The sequence below is a fragment of the Thermobia domestica genome, chromosome 4 (assembly GCF_964235325.1).
Source record: "Thermobia domestica chromosome 4, izTheDome1.hap1.1, whole genome shotgun sequence".
NCBI classification, from domain to species: domain Eukaryota; kingdom Metazoa; phylum Arthropoda; class Insecta; order Zygentoma; family Lepismatidae; genus Thermobia; species Thermobia domestica.
The window spans coordinates 239,535,206-239,554,970 of record NC_137457.1 but is presented as its reverse complement, the minus strand read 5'-3'; the positions used below and the strand labels follow the sequence as shown (position 1 = coordinate 239,554,970).

General features: G+C 34.8%; 1 protein-coding gene across 1 annotated transcript in view; it reads left to right on the top strand.

The window, feature by feature from the left end:
• Nucleotides 1-19,765, top strand: part of LOC145683923 (uncharacterized) — a 443,098-nt gene that overhangs the window by 388,007 nt on the left and 35,326 nt on the right. The window contains exon 18 of the mRNA XM_081755604.1: nt 6,087-6,140. Coding sequence (XP_081611730.1) covers nt 6,087-6,140 — 54 coding nt within the window. The remainder of the gene's footprint in view (nt 1-6,086; nt 6,141-19,765) is intronic.

Sequence of the window (19,765 nt, the reverse complement as noted above, 5' to 3'; positions counted from 1 at the left end):
CCGAACCTTATCTATGTTGAAAGTTTGACAGAGATCGGTCTCGTGGTTTAAGAGTTATTACGTTTTATTCATTTTCATATATCAACCCTCCTCCCCTCCTCCTAACCCCAAGTTTTACCGTTAAAATGAAATGATGAAAAAGCGTCCCAGGCTCGAACCATATCAATGTTGAAAATTTGATTGAGATCGGTCGTGTGGTTCAAGAGATTAGGAGTCGCAAACATAGTTACGTTGCTGGCAACATACCCTCCATTTCAGACTACTAATGCAAACTGAAAAAAGGGCAAAAAAACGAAACAAAAAGAAAAGAGAAAGAAAGAAAGATAAAATACGAGAATTCTATTTTAATGTTAAATTTCTATCAGAAATACCCTATATTAAGAGTCCAATCTGTATCGAAACGAAAAGTTACAAATGTTGGAAAGGAAAAGTTTATATTCCTCGTAGTTGTAGCATGTTTCAAATTTCGACGTGAGAAAAACACATTGAATTACAGGATGATAACAAATTTTGTGTCGAATTAGTATAAAAAAACTTTCGTTTTCAAATAACCAGAGTTACCATTTTCTTGTCTTTTTCGAATATTTATCTGTTCCGAACATCCAACACTGATTTCATCTCTACCGAATATAACGTAATTTACACAGATAGAATGAACAAGCTAAGAGCTCAAACGGATCATCGTGTCAGTCGGATGATATTGGTTAGGTTATAGACCATCACTGAATCGAGGATTCTAATCCGTAGTGACCCGGTAATTCGATTGAGACTCGGTAACCCAGAGGATAAAAAAAAATTTACTTATTCCTTTGCTTTTGGACAGTATTTCTGTCAGAGATGACCAGGACTGGAGATGTTATCCCCAGAGCACGAAAAACTCGACGCCGAAGTTAACAGTTAATAAGATTCTTCAGACCAGGTATATCCGGCTCTTGCTCCGCTTTAACTTTGTAACATGAAGTGCGTGTATGTGTGTGTGTGAGAGAGAGAGAGAGAGGGGGAGAGAGGGGGAGAAGTGAAAGATCCAAAGACGGGATAGGGAAACGTCAAGACAGAGAGAGAGGGGGACGAATATAAATATCAAACATACTTATCATTACAGTGTATAATATAGAACGCACACAATGTTTATTTGAATTATCGCCAGTGATCCCTTGTAAGTTCTCCATCAGAAGATAAATGTCTGCAGTCATTATTTTATGCGAAATAATCATATTACCTGATAGGGAATCGGTCCTAGATTTCCATTTGGAAGTCTGGCAAGTTACCACTACACCACTGATTGCTTTAGCCAAACTTTGTTTAACAAATGGTGTAGTGTTTCTTCCTGAGAACGATAAAGCGAAACGTGTATACTGCAGATCAACAATGTCTTTGGAATGTCCTTCTAATTCCCTCCCCCTTTCCCAACCAGCATTCGCAAGTCGTCTCTATCATGATACAGATATTTGCTTACACATTCTTATGTATTGCTTATTCAGTATAATAAATCAATTCTTCACAACCACTTTGTAAAAAGTTTAAATTTGTTGTGAACAGGATTTGAACATAGGTTCAATAGCCGTATTATTTATAAGGCCATTACGTTACCCCTACACTATCATGCCATCTGAAATTACAAGCCAAATATTACTTACTTTAGCCCTGATCTTTGGAACGAACCAAAGTACACAACGAAATTGATTGATTCGACTGCCTAGAGAGAAATTAATGCCCGTTAATAAAGGAAAAATACATACAATCCATTAAAAATTACAAACAAAAGACATATTTTGCAGTATTTCTTCGTGCACGTTCAAAAGTACGTTAATAATAATAATAATAATAATAATAATAATAATAATAATAATAATAATAATAATAATAATAATAATAATAATTTTAATAATAATAATAATAGTAGTAATAATAATAATAATAATAATAATAATAATAATAATAATAATAATAATAATAATAATAATAATAATAATAATAGGAAGAAATCTTTTCATTCACAGTATAGCTGCCAATTATTATTATTATTATTATTATTAACATCAATTATCCGCTTCGTTGGGTTAAATTGAAAAAAAAAAATAATATGTTCCGTTACTCAGTCACTGTTTAGGATTTCTTTGATATCGATTATTTTCGATGTGTTTTATATATCCTCTTCCCACCCCATTTTGTGGAGCACAGCATCTGCAGTGTCATTGTTGATCTCAGCGAGCCGGAAAACTATGAATTCGACACTGCTATTGGACAGTGATCGATCATTTTTATATGTATCCCCCTCCTCCAAGTTGAGGAGCTAAATTTGGACTTAAACAGCATTAGATGTGTCACTGTTAATCTCAGCGAATCCAAAAATTTTAGATTCGCCACTTATACTGGTAATTTTTTGTTCTTTTTTAAATGTCGTTTAACTTCTCCTTCTTCTTAACTCCTCCCTCCCCTCTAACCCTAAGTTATATCGTCAAAGTAAATCAATAAACACCATCTTAGGCCCGAACTTCATCTATGTTGAAAATTTAATAGAGATCGGTCGGGTGTTTCAGAGTGATGAAGTCACAAAGACAGTCACTTATATTTTCATTTTTTACATATATATATCTTCCTCTATCCGGCCCCTACGTTGCACCGTTAAACTGAAATGATAAAAATTGTTCCAGATCCGAACCTTATCTATGTTGAAAGTTTGACAGAGATCGGTCTCATGGTTTAAGAGTTATTACGTTTTATTCATTTTCATATATCAACCCTCCTCCCCTCCTCCTAACCCTAAGTTTTACCGTTAAAATGAAATGATGAAAAAGCGTCCCAGGCTCGAACCATATCAATGTTGAAAATTTGATTGAGATCGGTCGTGTGGTTCAAGAGATTAGGAGTCGCAAACATAGTTACGTTGCTGGCAACATCCTATAATCCAATGCGTGTTTCTTTCTTTCTTTCTTTTTTTTTTTTTTCACGTTTAAGTTTGAATCATGTTACAACTATGAGGAATATAAACCTTTCCTTTCCAACATTTGTAACTTTTCGTTACCATACAGTTTGAACTTTTAATATAGGGTATTTCTGATAGAAATTTAACAATAAAATAGAAGTCTTCTATTTTCTCTTTCTTTCTTTCTCTTTTCTTTTTGTTTCGTTTTTTTGCCCTTTTTTCAGTTTGCATTAGTAGTCTAAAATGGAGAATGTTACCAACGCTATCTAGTGGGTATATTATAATGTATTTTGGGACAGTACGTCCAATGAACACTAACGAATTTACAATCGAACCACGTGGGAAAAAAAGCATTTTTGTTAAACTTTTGACATTATCCCAGATGCGTCTCGGAGATCTACAGTTCTACTTCAAATTGAGTATGCTATCTATTATGAAAGTGACATAACGAATGTTTAAAGCATGTTCTATATATTCGAATAGTTCTGAAAATTTCGCAAGAAAAAAAAAAACGTTATTTCTATATTACTATTGGATTTCTGGAAACGGAACTTTATAATGTCAGGTTCTTTTCTTACTACGTTCTTACTACGTTGTTTTATCTGTTCTCCTTTTCTTTTTCTTCTTCTCTTCTCTTCTCTCTCTCTCTCTGCCTCATTTATGAATCTCTGTGTAGTAGACATCCATTGGTTTCAATTTTTGATCCTGTTTGTTTTAGCTTCTCCCTATATCAAGCAGTGAATCTTTTTTGGTCTTGGTTTTGTTATTTCATTTTATCAAAACTAATACATGTAAAGTTTGAAATAAGAATAGCGCTCATGTTGTTAGCTAATTTTAATATAGGAGAGAAGAAAGGAGGAGAGAGAGGGGTCTCTTTACCTGACACGATTATGGGATAAGAATATGTATATAGAGTGGTCTAACTTCACGGCGTTAGCTGTTGCAATTTTTTTGATGCGGAGTGCACATGCTAACTGGAGTTGTCAGTACAAGGACCAAAGCCCACTTTCAGAAGTCTCGTTGTACAGAAGGATTTCGGAATCAAACCTCCGTAGAGAACACATCAGGGGGACCTAATTTCCTTTGACTTTAGAACCTCTGGTAGTTTCCCTAGCTAGATAGTTGCCCTTAAAATGTTTTGAAAACTTTGAAGCCTCTCTTAAAAATCCGTCCATAAGTATGGATTCGGAACAAGCACTTGGATGACGTCGGAAGGAGATCCTTATGTATTATATGATCAGTAAAAGTGTTACTCTTTCAGAACAAGCAAGAGACTACTCCCTCGTTGTTGTGGATACTTTCTTGCCTTGAAGTAGGATAGGAACCGACTGACAAGCCATAGACCGAAACGAATTTGATCGAGTCGCCGTGTGTCGCCACTATTCACTCCCAGTCAAGACAAAAAGAACAAATAGACCTCTACTGCAAATACAAAAACGTAATAATAATAATAATAATAATAATAATAATAATAATAATAATAATAATAACAATATTAATAATAATAAATATGATTGAGATAACAAGCACAAAATTGTAGTACTTTGTAGCATGTAAACAACAAATCTGCTTAAGCTCTGGGAAGTTAGCTTTAAAAATATGATATAGAAAACAGTACACTCTCATTATATTTCCAGGATGTTCTGCATATATTTTCCTACTTTATTTTGAGCTAAATTGTCTTGTGACAGGAATATAAATCTGACTGATCACTTCTTTCTAACATTATAATTTAAAAGAATAGGATAGTTCTCCCCTCTAATGGAAATATATATATATATATATATATATATATATATATATATATATATATATATATATATATATATATATATATATATATATATATATATATATATATATATAGAACTTAAGCTATTTTGTATTATCTCCTACCTCTCTCTTCTATGTATATTTGTCAAACCATTAAGCATTTTAGGTTTCAAATTCTATAAAACAGCAGTAAGACACATCAAATATGTATGTCGTTTTAATGAAAATCAATATAATGATTGAAGTATTTGAGTCCCTATTCAAGAGTTCTTGACTACCCTGTAATAAAGTGACTTCCGAAATCAAACTACATTGTGTTTGATAAACATTCAACATGTTGAAGCTACGATAGTAGTGAAAAAGTAGGATATTGAAGCTTATTGACTGAAATATACTGGAGAACATGTTCACGGATAATTCAGAGAGTGTAGTTATGAATTCAGATAATATCAAAGCATGACATTTTCTTTGTATAAGGAACAATTTATAAATTTATTATTAATAACAAAAGATTGTTAATTCTGATAAGCAGAGACCTAACTATAGCGTTAGTGGATCCTGAATGAAATGCATTTTAATAAGTGGATCACTTAGTATGTCATTCCTCAATTGTCGACATTAACTTAACAATTTCGTTCTATGTGTAGCTCTAAGAGCATCATAAATGTTTAGAACAGAAGAAATGTTATATATATATATATATATATATATATATATATATATATATATATATATATATATATATATATATATATATATATATATATATATACAGAGATTTTCAACTTTAATTTAGTGAGCTTGTAATTTTCGGTTATCCAACTATGTATACATCATAAAAACATTCATGAAAATTCTCACTATCGTGTTTCAATTATCTAAAAAGTCAAAATGTAAATGTAGGTTTGGAAATCTTGTATATCTTGTTTCTGGAATTAAATCGACATAATGTCACATTAAAATTAAGTGTATCTATTTTATTTTTTTTAATTCAAGGGTAACGAGTTAACCGTCAAATTACTTTTATGTGTAGGTAAATTAATTCAGTAAATTACTGTTAGTGATCGTAAAGAAAACATGTACCTCGTGTATATTATCAACCTGAAATATTCATGCGCCGTAGATATGTTAGTTGTTGTATTATACACATTCACTTATTCTTCCTTTAATTTAGACTAGCAGAGAAAAATACTTTATTTCTAGTATTATTGTATTATGTGCTTAATTGTCACATTTAAATCTTGGTTTAGGTACCTACTATTGTTGTTTCGTTATAAACTCCTTTTATTGCTAATATATTTTTACTCCTAAATGAAAAATCATTAGTAACAATATATAAAATTATAAGAATATGAATATTAATAACATTAATATTTACATGTTCCAGTGAATATAAATCGTGTCCATTCCAAATCTGGCAATCCAAAAGGGACAGTATTTAGTAGGTATTTCTATACACCAGTATTCAAGAAACGTAATAATTGTTTAAATTTAGAGTATTATTAGTATTCGTATTACTATTACTATTAGAGTAAATTTATTAGTACCGAATCTTGTATTAAGAGTTACACATTCTCCAATAGATGAACGAGTTTTTAGTGAATGACAGTGCTAAAGATGGTATGAGTTGATTTATTTATGTTACACCTTTGCTACTCTTTCTGGGATCAACTTTTAGATCATGATGTACTTAGTCAGTACTTGAATTTATATTTATAGCAGCAAATTGAAGAACAGTATTTAGCTATGCATATTTATTTTATTTTGGGTAATTTCGCGTTGAAATACACACCCACGAAGTTTATTATATGTGACCATAAACACGCATTAGTGAAATAGCAGCTCCCTACCAGGACGTTAACCCGTGCCGACTTCACGACAAAGACATGAAGTGGCGTTTCAACATTATAATATAATTTAGAATTTCCAACCGTGATAACGGAGAAACTAAAAGAGACAGAGAAACGAAATTTTTCACGAAGCGACTACAGAAAGGGTGACATCTGATCTTGTATTGACAAATATCACCGGATGAACAGTGTTGCCAACCCAAGGGAAAGTTTTGTTTTTGTAAAAGGAATAACCTAAATTGAATATTATCATTGGAAGCAGTAATGAAAATAAAGACAAACGAGATTGAGAAGGCAGATGAGTGTTGCAAACTTTTCGAAAAATCATTGGTAATATGTGTTGGCACACACAGGGAGTGAGGTACTAATGTTTTATACATCTTAAATGAAATATTTATAAGAATTGTTTGCGTTGGCTCTAAGTCTAGAAGCATCCGATGAACAGTATTACCATCAACAGAAGAGAAAAATTGAGTTTGGGAGATACAATAACTCGGAAAAGCTCACTAGTGCTATATGCTTTAAAACCTATAATGCAAGGTGGTAGGGCATTAGGAGTAGAACCGTGGTTATGCGAGATAGATAACTGACCGAGATATACAATATCTTGTGGAAGCTAACAAGTAAGTTTTGTGAAATGTAGCAACGCCGCACAGCGGGTTAGAATCCTAACAACCTGGTAAAAATATGAAAACAGCGTTCAATTTTCATGGGTTTATGAACTCGTGGGTTTTTAAGGACGCTAAAAATCATGATGAAATCGAAAGTAAAAAAGCCGCTGCTGTGCAGCGTTGCCATCTTGTGCGAACCTTAATTCTCTGCTTTAACAATATACCGAAAATACCTGTCAGTACGTGATTATCCCTTCTGCTGATGGCGACATTGTTCAGCGGATGCTTCTAGACTTAGAGTCAATGCAAACAATTCTTGTAAATATCTAAATTAAGGTGTACAAAACGTTCGTACGTCACTCCCTGTGTACGCCAACACATGTTACACGTTATTGCTCGAAACGTTTGCAACATTCATTTGCCTTTACAATCTCTATTGCCTTTATTTTCGTTGCTGCTTCCAATGATGATATTCTGCTTAGGTCATTCCACTTACAAAATCATGACTTTGTTTTGGGTTGGCAACACTTTTCTTCTGGTGATATTTTCCAATACAAGAGAAGATGTCGCCCTTTTTCTAGTTGCTTCCTGCAAAGTTTATTTTCTCTGTCTCTTTTAGTTTCTCCGTTATCACGATAGGAATGTCTAAATTACATTATAATGTGTAAACGCCATTTCATGACTTCGTCGTCAAGTCGGCAAGGGTTAACGGCCTCGTAGGGAGCTGCTATTTCACTAATGGGTGTTTATGATGATACAGAACACATTTGGAGAGTGTGCGTATCGCAACACGGAATTATCCAAAATAACGGACACTCTATATATATATATATATATATATATATATATATATATATATATATATATATATTGCTAGATGCCTGGAAAGGTGTACTCATCAATGTTTGGAGGGTGATTACACCGAATATGTGTTTTAAGGTGATCAACATAATAAAAAAAAACAACATAATTGGTGAAATGTAATTAATAGAACAATCCAGAAGAGAAACAAAGGTGACAACCAAACTTTTTATTTAAAACATAACACTATGTGACAGCCATTTTGTAACTGCAGTGCCAATATGTGTTCTTTACTAATTCTGATGCGCTGAATCCAAATTCCTAACGCAAAATTTTCCAGCACGTATCATTTCGAGTTATGAGTGACGTCACTTCCGGTGCTACGTTGCCGCCGAAATTTTTTATATTGCTGGCAACACTATTGAACTAAAGAAAAATTAAAACATGTGGAGTATAACAGTCGGCTAGATCTTTCCCCGTGATAAATAAACCGGTGGGAGTTTCTCGTGATTGTTGCCTTATTTGTCTTTTATCGTGGTGGAAGTATAGTTGCTGCAGTTCATCCGCTTTACTCAGTTGTATTGGACAGCGTGTTGTGAATAGAATATTTTATTACTGTGGTTTGGATAAAAATATAGTCAAGTTTGAACTATACGAATCACGAAACCGTAAACTCGGTTGTGTTACAAATCCAAACTGCTTCTGTTACGTGTGCTTTAAATTTACACCAAAATCATAGAGAAACAAATTTCGCAACTGATACGAACAGCATACAAAGCTACTTTTATTGTCCCCTAGGCGATCAAGATAAATCATGGGCACCTCAAGTATGTTGTGTATCATGTGTGGTAACACTAATTGAGTGGATGAAAGGAAAGAAACGAGCAATGAAGTTCGGAATGTCCATGATTTGGCGTGAACTGTAGGACCACAAAACGGATTCTTACTTTTGTCTCACTAGTGTTTCAGGTTATTCCAGTAAAAATAAACTTTCTATTGTGTATGCCGACGTGATGTCAGCAATGAAAACGGTACCGCACGGGTCGGAATTGCCAATATGCTCGGCAACATCAAGCACAGTGACTGAAAGTGAGGATTGTAGCAACAAAAGTGAAAGTGATTCTTTATCAGAAAGGAAATTTGAAAATGACCAGTTGCCTCACCTCGTTCAGCACCTGAACTTAATGACTTAGTGCGAGACCTGAATTTGAGAAAAAAATGTGGCCCAATTACTTGGGTCTAGGCTACAACAGTGACATTTTAGCACCAGGCACGTCTATTTCACTGTACAGGGGTCGAGAGAAGGAATTCGCACTGTTCTATCGGATGGAGAATTCAATATGTGTGTGTACCGATGTGAATGGACTGTTGCATACACTTGGAATTGAACATAACCCAATGCAATGGCGTCTATTTATTGATGCCTCTAAGTTGAGTTTAAAGGCAGTGCTTCTGCATAACGGCAATCAGTGGCCGTCCATATCCATTGCCCACGCAGTAGGCATGAAAGAGTCGTATCAAACTGTGGATGAAGGGCTGTCTGCCATAAAATACAACTCTTTTAAGTGGAAAGTGTGTTGTGATCTTAAAGTTGTAGCCATCCTCCACGGTCTGCAGGTAGGATACACAAAGTAATTTTTTTTTCTTTTTGCGTTTGTGGAACAGCCGAGACAGTGCATACCACTATGTACACAGGGTTTGGCCTAAGTGTGAGTAATACACAGTTGGTGAGCAAAATATACAACATCTTCCACTGATTGATGCTAACCAAATCTTACTTTCCCCACTCCACCTTAAACTTGGTTTAATGAGTACATTTGTGAAGGTTCTGGACAAAGAGAGGGTAACTTTCAAGGGAAAAATTTCCCAACTTAAATGTAGCAAAGGTTGCAGCAGGGATTTTTACTGGCCCTCATATAAGGAAATTACTTCATGACCCAGGTTTTGAAAATAAAATGAACCCTTTTGAAGTCGCTGCATGGAATGCATTTGCTGCGTTATATGACGGTTTCCTAGGGAAATACAGGAGTCCTCACTATGTACAATTGGTCGATGATTTGATAGCAACCTATCAAGTTTTAGGCTGTGGCATGTCATTGAAGCTACATTTCCTTGATTCTCACTTGGACTTTTCCCTCCAAACTTGTATGACGTGAGTGATGAACAATGGGCGATTCCACCAAGAAATTTCCCAAATGGAACGCCAGTGCCAACGCAGATGGGATGCTTCAATGATGGGAGACTACTGTTGATTTTTGTGCTGGGAGTCCCACACTAAATCACACAAAAGAAGATCATCAGGAATTTATTTCCAGCAGTTACAAGCAAGTGCCACGTAAAACAAATTTCTCTTGTGTGTCTTTGCAGTTTCGATGCAGAAAAGAATGATTTACTACTTTACTATCCCAATGTATGATGCGCTTTATATAATGAGCCTATATGGGATATAGAAACTGGCCATATTCTGTAACTCAGAAATGTGACGTGATAGAAAATTTCTAAATACACCATTGAATTCAGCGACTCCAAATTAGTAAAGAACGGTACTTTCATTCCAGTTAGAAAAAAATTCAATTTGTTGACTAGTGTAATGTTATATTCAAAATATCAGACTCCACCATGACTATTTTAATAATTACTTATGTGATTCATCTTGTAAGTAATCATTCTTGTACTACTAACTTGTACTACTAACTTGATTCATAATCCATGTAGCATCTACTCGCGATGTAGAAAATCATGCCAACAACTTTTTCATTTATTAGTTTTATGTTTTCATAATTCATCAGCATATTTTTACCTCAAGTGTTGGTCCTGTCGTAGAAATTGGGGACAAAATAAGTTACCAACATTCTTTTTTTTTTTACAACAACATTTTATAAATTATGGTCTCATAGGTTAGTACATTACAACTAGTCTGACCAGTATTCTGTTTGTGTTTGCGATTGTTCCTAATCTAAAAATAATTTTTCACATTATCTTCCCTTACTTTTGGGTCCAAAACCCCCTCATATTTCTAATTAACACCGCGTACTTTTCCACAAAGATTACAAGCAGCTGATTGACTTCGTGTCCGAAAAAATATGAGGATGACATGGAGAGTCAGAACTAGAGCTCTACAACCGTCCACAGGTTCCGCCTCCAATTTCAACTATAAAACAGCATGCAAGAGGTAAAATACTTCAGTTATAGCTGATCAACGTTTCTTACGTTTCTTTCCTAGCTGCTCTGGCAGGGAGCGACTTCTTAACCTTACCAATCTCCGCGTTGCGTTGCACAAAAGACTCCAGCCCACCTCTGTGCTGCTACGTGTAAGAGGTTCCCTTCAAATCTCAGCAGGAGATTCATGACCATCAGCCTTAAGATCTTTGCACTACCCATCAAAAGAGCATTACTACTAACCACACCTATTTATATATAGTACTGTGTAGGTGGACTTGTATGTAACTTTTCTGTAGCAAAAGTGCTTGAAATGAGAAATCATACACCGTTTGTCTACCATATATTACAATATGGACATTTCGAAAGTTAACACGAAGATTTCGAAAATGCTGCTGGTCACAACTGTAAGTTTAATTCGGGAAAAGAATGAGAAGAGAATTTTGGAATAAATACAGTCTCAATATTGATCTACGTAGAGCGAAAAAGCTTAGAGAAAGCAAGGAAGCTTATCGTTCTTAGAATTAGGTACCGTCTATTCTCTTAACCAGAACTGGTGCAAATCAATCATTGTAGGTTTAACGTTGATTGTTTTAGAGTAAAGATGGTAAAATATAGCCAAAAGCGGTCTTTTCTAATTAACTAAGTTTCTTAAGAATATATTCCATCTCTACTATAATCTCTGTACTAAACCGATAATAGTATGTAATCTAGCACACAACTCACAGTTTAAATAATAATTAAGAAACTACCCATTCGTACGAACGAGATTTCTTCATACGGTGTACACGTTACATTTCTTCTTCCTTTAAAAATATATTGCTCTTCCATTAGATTGTGATGTAGCTAATAAATAAAACAAAGAAATGAAGATTGAATCTCTTACTTTTGAGAAGATGGAACGAGCAAATAGGACTTAAACAAATATTTACACAGAAATAAAAACTAACATTTTGTGTAGTCATCACATTATCCATAACATCTGGAAGTGTATTGGGAATATAATATACAGGCAAGCTCGAGCAATAAGACTGTATTACAAGAAAGTTATTACAGTTTCAAAGTTTATTCTGAAGAAACCATTTGTTTTGTTGGTAATACCACTCATCATATTTATGTATTATATAGCCCCTTCTATATTAAATAGGTGCCTATCTTTTGGATAGAGAAGTTCGTTCGTTACAAATGGGCTTCGAATTGTTTATTTAAGAACACTCGTTTTTGCAGAGAAATATGAACAGTACTTTCCAAAACTAAATTTATATGCAGATGTCTATATTGCAGATCTTATTGGGTGAAAATTTGTTATAATATTTTGGCAACATGACCGATACGGAGTGGTCTATGCAGCACAACTCTGAGCTTTTTACACGAAACGAAAACCTTTTAGGAGTAGGGTTGTGTTTTAGTGTGTCTATATCATTCGTTTTTTCTTGTGCTTTTCAATAACAAATGTCTTACTACCTGGTCTTGATCAATGTAAACCAGCCTATTTATTATCTTTATCTTTGATGATAACCAAATTAAATGTCTTTGTTCAAAAAGATAGACGTTGGTGCAAAGAGTTATGCCTAAATTCTTCAACTAACACTTAATGTTGAGCACTAATCTGTCTTAAGTTCTCCTGATGCATTCATCATATTGTATATACACTGTTGAGTCAATTTCTTGACATGTTTTTCGCACTCCAGATCCCTAACAATCAGAGGAATAGTTTGTCTCATAGTTGTTGGACATGTGATTTCCCCTTGCAGAGCAGGAAACAGTTCTCGCCAACCTTCAGAACAGTGATTACAAGCCTTCCATACCTTGCATTTTATTTCGTAATCCTGAATAAGTGACACACCTGCTTAATCTCGTATGTCTGGCCCTTTTATTATTATTATTATTATTATTATTATTATTATTATTATTATTATTATTATTATTATTATTATTATTATTATTATTATTATTATTATTATTATCGTTGTTGTTGTTGTTGTTATTATACAACCAATTTATACTTATTTACAGCCAAACTTCTTCGTACCATAGTAGTACAGTACACTTATTTGATATCACAGTTTTCCTTAATGAAATAACAATTCTTATCTAATATTTATCTTGTGTTTATACAATTTTAATGTGATGTTAACGTCTTTGTTAGAATATTCATAATACTTATCATTAGAAATATACTTTAATTTCGTCTCTAGCTTGCACCAACCTTGCTTATTTTTCACGCTGAGCAGAACGTGCACAACTCAGGTTGAGAACCACAGCTTAGAAGCGAGGCAGTTTGACAGCATATTAGAACTTGTTGGGACAGGCAAACATTCAAGTGGATCTTTCTGTTTTTCCTCAGCGTGACCAATCAAGATCCATAAGAGATCTCCAATAATACTGATAATTTATAAATTACACTAGTCAACAAGATTTTGGCAGAGAAATGAAAATACCTTATTCTAATAGAACTTTTCACATAGAATTCAAATCTGCAATCAGCTTTTCTCCATCACCCTCAGTTTCTCCGTTACAGGGGAATTTTCGGGAAAATTTCCCTCAATTAAAAAAAAACAATTGTTGTACCCGTAGCTCGGGTACCTTTAGATATATAAAAACACAACTTATATTGTATGTTAACTTGATTTATAGTTAGTAAGACCTCTAAGATTCATAAGATTCGCATGATTTTTTTCTAGAGAATTAAACATATTTATATAAAAATATGCTGTGTACCGTTCATTTTACCATATTCATTAGAGCAAATAAAATGGCATATAACTTCCAGGCAAATTACAATATAAGCACGGTTTATACCTCATTGGACTTCCAATAAAACATATTTTCAATGATGTGTACACCATGTTGCCATTTTTGTACGAGGGAATTTCTAGAGGGATTTTGTTGGAAATTCCTTCCAAAAGTAGTTTATAAGATTTTTTTTGTCTCAACCTGCTTTTTGTATATAGTGATAAAGAATCAGGAACTGCACTAAAACATAGTTTTATGGTCTACTTAATAAATAATTTTAATTTCAAGTGAATCGCATTTTTCTTTCTAGAAATATAAACTCTGGTGTCTATTTATAGGTAATAAAGAATATACTATGCAAGGCTTTTACCAAACACAAAAACCTAACGTTGACGTATTATTGTCGGCACATAGATGGGTACTCAAATACAAGCACAAATACATGCATGCTTTATGTGGAAAATAAGTCGCTTTTTAATACTTTGATCTGGCAACAATGCACAAAAAATGATGGTTCACGTAGCCTGATGACTGTTAGTAGCGTTGAGTGACGGTCCAAGCTGGATGTGTTTTAGATGTGGCCACGTATAACTTGAAGTGTTTGTGCATTGTGGAGTTCGAATAGATTGTGTTGTGTGGTGATGCACTGAGTTAGATTACGTTTGTGCAGCTTCATGATTGACGGAGTGTAGATTCGTGTGTGTATGCGTGTGTGATACCTTACAGGGTACACGATGCCGAGTAAGTGTGTAAATCACCCGGACAATTTCTGTTATTATGTGGAGAGCTGACATTTAAATCGCAACGTCGATGTTTTACTCCAGTTGTGAGGAAGTGTTATCAGTTATATTTTGGTTGCTGTGTAGGAGACCAAGATAAGAATAGGGCTCCTCACTACATTTGTTGTACTTGCGTGAAACGTCTGACCAGGTGGGCAAATGGTGAATGAAACATGAACTTCCCAGTACCGATGATCTGGAGGGAACCAAAATATCATTCTTCAGACTGCTACTTTTGTATGACATAGATAAAAGGAATAACCAATAAATGTAAGCACATAGTACAGTACACTAATTTACCATCAGCAATTAGGCCAGTTCCATACAGTGCAGAATTACCTGTACCAGTACCTCCTGATCATCTTACGGTAAATGAAGATTACGTACTTGAGGCAACTACTGAAGTTCCAAATGAAGAAGATGATCCTATTTATGTAGGAAACACATCTACATTGGATTCCCATCTGATAACTCTGGGTGAACTAAAAGACCTCGTACGGAATTTAAAACTCACGAAGATACAGGCAGAACTTCTTGCTTCAAGACTTAAAGGTTGGAATCTGCTCCATCGTGACACTAAAGTGTGTATTTCTCGAAACCGTCATACAGAGTTTCATAACCAGTATTCTCAAGAAAATCATTTAGTATATTGTAATAATGTATGTGCTTTGATGGATACACTCAGACATGCAGATATAAGTACAGAGTGGAGATTGTTTATTGACTCTTCCAAAACTAGTTTGGAGGCTGTCCTTCTGCACAATGGCAACAAATTTCCTTCAGTGCCTTTGGCTTATGCAACCTAATATGAGGGAAACCTATGAAAACGTCAAAATAGTGGTAGAAAGAATTCAGTATTTGAAATACAAGTTAATCGTTTGCTGTGATTTAAAAGTTATTTCTTTGTTAATGGGCTTGCAGCTGGATATACGAAATATTCTTGCTTCCTCTGCGAATGGGACAGCAGGAACAAAGCGGAACATTACATCAAGAAGGAATGGCCAAAGTGTGTATTAACTCCTGGACAGAAGAATGTTGTTTGTTCTTCACTGGTGATCCCTGAGAAGATAATTTTACCTTCTCTTCACATAAAGTTGGAGCTCATCAAAAACTTTGTTAAGGCAATAAACAAAAGTAATGTTGGATTTTGGTACCTCAAGGAAAAATTTCCTCAGGTTAGTCACACTAGAATCAAGAAAAGAATTTTTGTAAGCTCCCAAATAAGATGTTTGGTTCGTGACCAAAAATTTGAGGATCTCTTAACTCCGGTTGAAAAAGCAGCCTGATGCTCATTTGAATGTTTAATAGAGAATTTTTTAGGAAACCAGAAAGCCCCAAATTACCTTGAAATTGTGAGGGATTTCCGGCAATCATTAAAAGAAATGGGTTTCAACATGCCGCTTAAAGTTCACTTTCTAGACACGCACCTGGATTTCTTTCCTGAAAACCTTGGTGCTCTTAGTGATGAGCATAGGGAACGTTTTCATCACGATATTTTCGCCATGGAGAAGAAAAAACAGGGACAGTGGAGTTCACAAATGCTAGTTGATTACCGTTGGACACTCAAAAGAGATGTCCCAGAAGCCAAACACAGAGCATATTTTTATCTAAACATGTTTATTTCTCTAGAAAGAATAATGCGATTCTCATGCAACTTAGAGGGCTTACTAAATATAAATCAAGCTAACACACAATATAATTTGCGTGTGTATATACCTAAGGGTACTCGAGCTACAAAGATACAAGTATGAAAATAGTAAATTAAAAAAAAGGAAATTTGAGGGAAAATTTCCCGAAAATCCCTCTGTCACGGTAAAACTGAGAGTGATGAGAAAAACTGATTGCAGATACGAATTCTACGTGATAAGGTCTATGAGAATCAGGTATTTTCTTCCGTGTGCCAGAGAAAAAGTATCTTTTTGTCGACTAGTGTTATTGATGAATGATGAGCACTGCACGGTGATTTCTCTGGAAAATCTTGCAATAACCGCGCACGAGTTTCACAAGGTTTTCTAACTTTTTAGGTAATTGTCCCAAGTTCTGAAGCAGTTGAAAATCAAGGGCCAAATTTTCTGGTTTTGACATTGATAGCCAGGCGAGTGATTAAAAGTTTCACTAGGTCCCTTTAAGTTGATTATAAGTTTTCCATACACCGTAACATCTATTGCAATAATCGTTAGGACTGTAAATGAATGAGTCATTGTGTTTTTGGAAGGATGCCTTCAGCATTTTTTTTTTCAGCAAAGTTTCCCTGTTACCACCGGATTGAAGCTGTTTTTCTTCCATCGGCGTATTTGAGACGAGTCTGGCGTCTATGAATATTTCTTACGAATTATGTGATTTTCCTGCATGTGCCAACATGTGTCCAAATATAATCAATTTATTCTCGTCGTCAGTATCTGTCTTCGAGCTTCGTGGGCGACTCCGGCGGATACAGATCAGCACCAGCAGCTTATTCTACCGTGCTCTTTATGATGGAAGTTTATCACTCGGTATTTCTGCATCAATCATGAAAAGTCGGTGAAAGCAAGTAAGTCAGATACTGCATCATTCTTCTCACAGATTTCAACCATGATGCCATTGATGGTTGCCGCAAATTCAATTTCTCATTCACTTGTTGGAAACGACTATTCTATTATTGCAGAGATAACTTTGAACTTTGTCAGTGACAAGTGGTAGCACATCAGCAACATTCATTTGTGTCAGTTTTGCAACTGTAAACAAACAAGTATTACATAAGCTGAACAATCTTTCCATGTCAAATTACTCCTGCGAGAAGCAGAACAGGAGTTACGGCTGAATTCTCATTCTTGTCTTTCAATCGTCCAGGCAATGTAAGAAGGCACAGCTCGTCCAGTGTTCGTACCATGTTTTGCCACGACCCTGATGTTACTTGAATCAATAGCAGAGAATGTGATAGTGACAAATGTTCCGAAATATGTCGTATCCTAATACGATTCATGCAGCCAACACCCCATACATGGAAGCATGCATGCTAATTTTCCCCGGTTCGTTTTTATACTTCTTCCTCTTAGGTCGCACAGACGGCAACTTGCTACTCACCAAAACAAATATCTACATACGAATGGAAGTAGTTATTCCATGCGCATGTAAATGAACTACGAATTAGCACTTTTGTCAAAAGGGAATATCTAGGAAGTCAGTTTCAAACACTATTCAAAACATTTCCAGTACAAACTGATGTAATATTCGGTGAAAATGGAGAATCATGCAATTAAACATGCATATGACTCGCACCGCGCATGCATTCGGACCAACAATATTACAGTATCTTAATTAGCAAAATTAAGTGCTTTCGATTGGTGTATAAACCCTTGTCCACTTCGTTACATAATCTCAGTCTCTTTTTTCCTGTTTTTGTCGTTTCCTTTCTTTCCTTTTTTCTTTCTTTGATTCTTTCTTTCTTTACACATTAATAGGCCCAAAGAGTAGCATCCTGCAGTAGGGACATTTTCTCTCTTTACTTTGGTTATACCAATTAAAGTGAAAGAAACCGAAACCGAAAAACTAAAACGCAAGATGTTTGCATAGATTTATAGCAATGCGTCCAGACTTGTTCTATCTGCTTTCGTTTAACAATAGATTTCAAATAATATGCTACTTGACCCTCTTACAATTTGAAATTGTTCAGTTGAACCCTACCTTCGGCCCTACAGTTGGCCCTGGGACAACACATTTTGCTTTGATACGTTGTGCAGTCTTTGATCAAACGTGTGTTTTCGTTTTTCATCAATCTCACCGTTGGCTATTTCTAGAGATGGCAACGGACTATCTGGACACCGTCTATGTTAATAAAACTCACACGGTATATGCATTCGGAAAACTTTTCTTACAGTTTCTTAATAGTCGTCATTAGTGCTATCGATTGGTGTATAAATCATCTTAAACTTCGATATATATAATCTCATTCTCTTCTCTTGTTGGCGTTTCACGTGCGAATTTCCTTAACATAACCTTTGTTGGTAATAGGTATGAATCATTCAATGTGGCATACACTTGCAATAAATAGGGGTGTTGTTATTACTACACAAGAGAAATACGTACCAAGAAAGAACAGGATCCTAGAGTATGTTTTTGGAAGATGCGAAGTAGAAAGAGAAAATAATTGCATTTATATTTTGTCCTCGTAAATGGTTATAAACGAAAAAAAAACACTATTGTTTATTTTGAAAGTTGCATACATTCCATTATAATTCAGGCGATCAAATATTTATCCATATATTCTGAATTCTAAAAGACAAACAAAAATAAAGATAGAGAAAAGATTTATTACATTTTTCCATTATTTACTTTCATAAATATTCGGTCTCTTTTAACCTCTGTGAGCACATGCATACCTTGCATAAAAGTGACTCTGATTGAACTGCTCTAATCATATAGAATAAGGGAATTATATTTGAATGTATTCGGAAAGGTTAGCTCGACATTCAGAGAGACTGCAACAACCCGTAATTGAAAATGTAACAGAGGAGACTTGGATCCTAATAAAGAGATTGAGTTCCGTAAATAGTATCGGGACCTTTAAAGTTAAAATTGATAATACATGTGCTCCATATAGCAAACTATGTCATAAAACCAGATATTCGTTTTCTGATTGATGAATTTCTGCCCCTTTTCCCCGTCGCAATAGTATTTATGGTGTTCCTAGTAAACCCAAGTAATACGTGCTTCCAACAGGTCTCTTACGAAACTAACTTAATATAGTTCAGGGAGTACTGCAAAGTATACCTGACAAGAAAGTTTTGTATCCGAGGTAACTTGTTTTAAGCATACCCGGTTCTGTATCCGGGGAAAGTCGATGATCCCGGATTCAAATCTCAGATTCGGATGCCCGTACTAGAAACGAAAATATACGTTTTCAGAATCGACACTCGGATATCCTTATCCGCTACCAATGTGTTAAAATGAAGTTAAATGTGCGATTTTAAAATGTGGCACAATCTTTTACTGAGGTAATAGAAAAACATCAGGCAATATGCGTTTTCATTACCATAGTAAACAGGCTGGTTCGAAATTTAAAAGCCGAGATTTATCAATGAGAATAAAAACCGATATTGGCGATATCGGCGGAGAAAGCTATATTAACGAATGTAGAAATAATGACGCTGA